Source organism: Buceros rhinoceros, unplaced genomic scaffold (genome assembly GCF_000710305.1).
Source record: "Buceros rhinoceros silvestris isolate BGI_N320 unplaced genomic scaffold, ASM71030v1 scaffold16376, whole genome shotgun sequence".
Classification (NCBI taxonomy): domain Eukaryota; kingdom Metazoa; phylum Chordata; class Aves; order Bucerotiformes; family Bucerotidae; genus Buceros; species Buceros rhinoceros.
The window spans coordinates 976-4,158 of record NW_010419476.1 but is presented as its reverse complement, the minus strand read 5'-3'; the positions used below and the strand labels follow the sequence as shown (position 1 = coordinate 4,158).

Sequence of the window (3,183 nt, the reverse complement as noted above, 5' to 3'; positions counted from 1 at the left end):
CTCCCAGGTCTTGTTGGCAGCCTTGCCTAATGTTCGTGACTGTGCAGGAAAATTATTTTTAGTGGGACCCTTCAAGCAGAGCTAGTGGGCTCAGATCTCTTTTTATTCATTGTATCCTTGAACTGGGATATACAATGGGCATGTACATATATATACGAACCTCACATATATATGGTGAGGTTCAGAATAACAACTCTTGGAAAACCTATAACTTAAGTAATACAGTCTCAAAAATCCAGCTTCACCAATAAAAAGGAATCAAAAATATTTCAGCTATAGCTAGAATTTTCTCATGTTCTGCAAGCATCTGTTTTTCCTTCTGTTCAAGAGGCACTGCACTCTAAACCAAAACGAGCTTAATCAATCTTGTTCCTAACAGTCCGGGCCCTACACATGATAATCCTACAGAAAACAGGATCAACTGCGCGAGCTGTGCATCCAGCTGCTGATATCCAGATTCACCACACAGAACAGGGTACCTCACTCCAAGCTCCAGGGCCTCCCACTGCCCCACCTTGGAAAGTCTTCAAAATAATTTCTTCAGACTTTACATTTCAAAAGAAACATAGTGCTTGTCAGATCATGGTGCCAAGCTTCTGCACTGGCGTTAACTCACAATCCATGTGAGTAACAGGGGACATTCCTCCACACCTGATGGCTTTGGTCTGACCCACTTCCAACCCATGGTAGGCATGTTTTTCTTCTATTTTAAAGCTGGCTCTTGCTTTAAGAAGTGGAAATTACTGATTTCTGACAGATTTAAACAGGGTCTTTGCAGAAATCAAGTATTTCCTGCTAAGAGTTCCTTACAAAACATTAAAATGCTTCCCAAGTCTACTTGTCACAATCATATATAACTCAGTAAGGTGTCAAGAGGTTATTACCTTCCCGCCAGTATATTTACAGCTTTCAAGAAAGCCCAGCCAATCCTTAGTCTTTTCAGGGCAAGAGAGGAGCACAACATAGGCTTGTCTTTACTTGAGTAAAGAAATAGACTTGCCAATGTTGTAAATCTGCAAGAATGGCAGGTTTGTTTACTGCGGTCCATAAATATCTGTGTTCCTTCTTTTTTATTTTCGTAATGGCTGACTGATCAAATACAATGCTGACTCCCTTCCCACTTGCCTGTCCTGACAAAATATCTCAGTCCCTCAAAATGCCACACGTGGCTGGCAAGTGCTCTGCCTTGTCAAACAACCAGTGCAGCACATTTCTTGGCTTTATTTCCCTGAAGAGCTTAAGCATTCTGGCTTTGTACAAACTAGCAGTCCTCACCAAAACAGCGAGAGCACGTGTACTGAGTCAAATCAGAATTTTATTGTTTGTGTGTCCGTGATTTTACTAGCTGTCATCTCACAGCTGTGCACACAGTATGTATTTGTCCTGGTTTCACTGGGACAGAATCCCAGGCCTGCCACGGTCTGCAGGCCAACAGCAGTTCGGAGGCAGCCAGGGCAGCTGACCCGAGTTGGCTCACAAGCGTATCCCAGACCATAAACGTCATGCTCAGTATACAGGGGGAAGCTTGCCGAGGAGAGGGGCAGGCCTCTTCCTTAGGGTCCTCTTCTCCAGCTACTCTTTGTTCTCCTGCTCCTGAGGACTGCTTTCCCATTTATTGTGACCACCACACACTGGCTGGGCTGAGTGTAACTTTGCATACTTTACAGTGGCATTTAGTATTAGTGTTGTTGTTTCATTAAACCTGTTTTCATCTCGGCTCATGGGTTTCCACTCCTTTTCTTATCCCCTTTCTTGGCTGGGGAGGGGTCATCAGCTCATAGAGCAACTGCTATAGTTTAGCCCTAGGTATGGGCTAAATGTAGACAGCATTTGACAGAAATTACTCTTTTTTCCCCCCTTTCTCCTGCTTAAATCAAGCTATAAGCACAAACCACTCCAGGAGGGGCATGGGGATGAACCACTATGGAGAAACAGCACCTGTGCCTAACATCTGTCCCTTGTTTCCTAGCACAGAAGTCCAGTCTGTATCAGACTGCGTTTCCCTACCACAAACAGCATGTTGTACTAAGAACCAATGCCTGTGCGAATGACGCAGGTACAAAGGGCTGCAAAGGAGGCAGACTTAGAAAAGTCTCTGGTCCATTATTAAATACCAGTCATACCTGGATTTCACACACTGAAGTGTTTAGACATAAATGAGTCACACGTGGCACCTCCACAGGCTGCGCAACTTTGACTGCTTCCGTGGAGATAGAAAATGCTCATCGTGCAAATTAGTTCAAACTGCTACAGAAACTGTGTAGATTAGTGCTTCAAAAAGGGTGGGAATGCCTGCGCTGCCCCAAAGCAACTGTCAACAGCTTCACCGAGAGGGAAGCTGATGATGTGCGGAAGGACATCCTCATCATGCCAAACCGTTATTTTGAAATCAGTAACAATTACCAAGAAAGTGATGTTCACAGTTCTGGTAACAGCGGGACAAGGAGAAAACACACATATTAAGATATGGAAAGGCAGCCAGAAGAAATTTACCTTTGGAGAACACTTGAAATGCATCCCAGGTACTGGGAGTGTAGTCACATACATTGTAATACAGCGATACAGGTATAGCGTGCCAACTATACAGAAAAACCTTCTGCTAATTATAGACCTAGAAGAAAAAAAAAAAACAAAAACCAGGAAAAAATAGAGAGATCACTCAACACAAACAAAATACGCAAAGGTAAATAAACTACCAACTGTTCTCAATGCTTCTGAAACTCGTGACAGTTACCAGAGTATGCCTGAAAATACTGAAATATTTTACAAACGTTCCCATGCTTTACAAGTCAGAAACACAAGAGCAACTCAACTAACATTACCCATGAAGGCGATTACAGGAAATAGAAGAATTAGAACATAAAAGCCTATTCAGATTTAATACTGAAGACACTAAACAGGATTTCAGGCCCCACACCCCTCCATTAGCTTTGAGCAGTCACTACTTTTCTATTCAAGGCAGGGGATAAAGTTACAATATTTTCATTATAACATGAAAAGAAGCAAGTTAATTTCAGCTGACACAGATTTAGTAAGTTACAACAGGCTGCTTGAGAGAAATAGTTTGTATGACCCAAACAAGTGACAACACATCTTTCCAAGCCAGCATTAAAGGGGAAGCAATTCACATAGCAACAAAACCTGTGAAACACAGATCTAGAGCTGTGCTGTCTACAAGACAGG

The 3,183-nt window shown here is 42.7% G+C and overlaps 1 protein-coding gene across 1 annotated transcript in view; it reads right to left on the bottom strand.

Moving 5' to 3' along the window:
• LOC104495896 (phosphatidylcholine:ceramide cholinephosphotransferase 1) overlaps positions 1-2,611 on the bottom strand; it is a gene marked incomplete at its 5' end in the record, with an annotated part of 8,594 nt that extends 5,983 nt beyond the window's left edge. Inside the window, one exon of the mRNA XM_010138941.1 lies at positions 2,494-2,611. Within this exon, the coding sequence (XP_010137243.1) occupies positions 2,494-2,611 (118 nt within the window). The remainder of the gene's footprint in view (positions 1-2,493) is intronic.
• Positions 2,612-3,183: the final 572 nt, after the last annotated feature.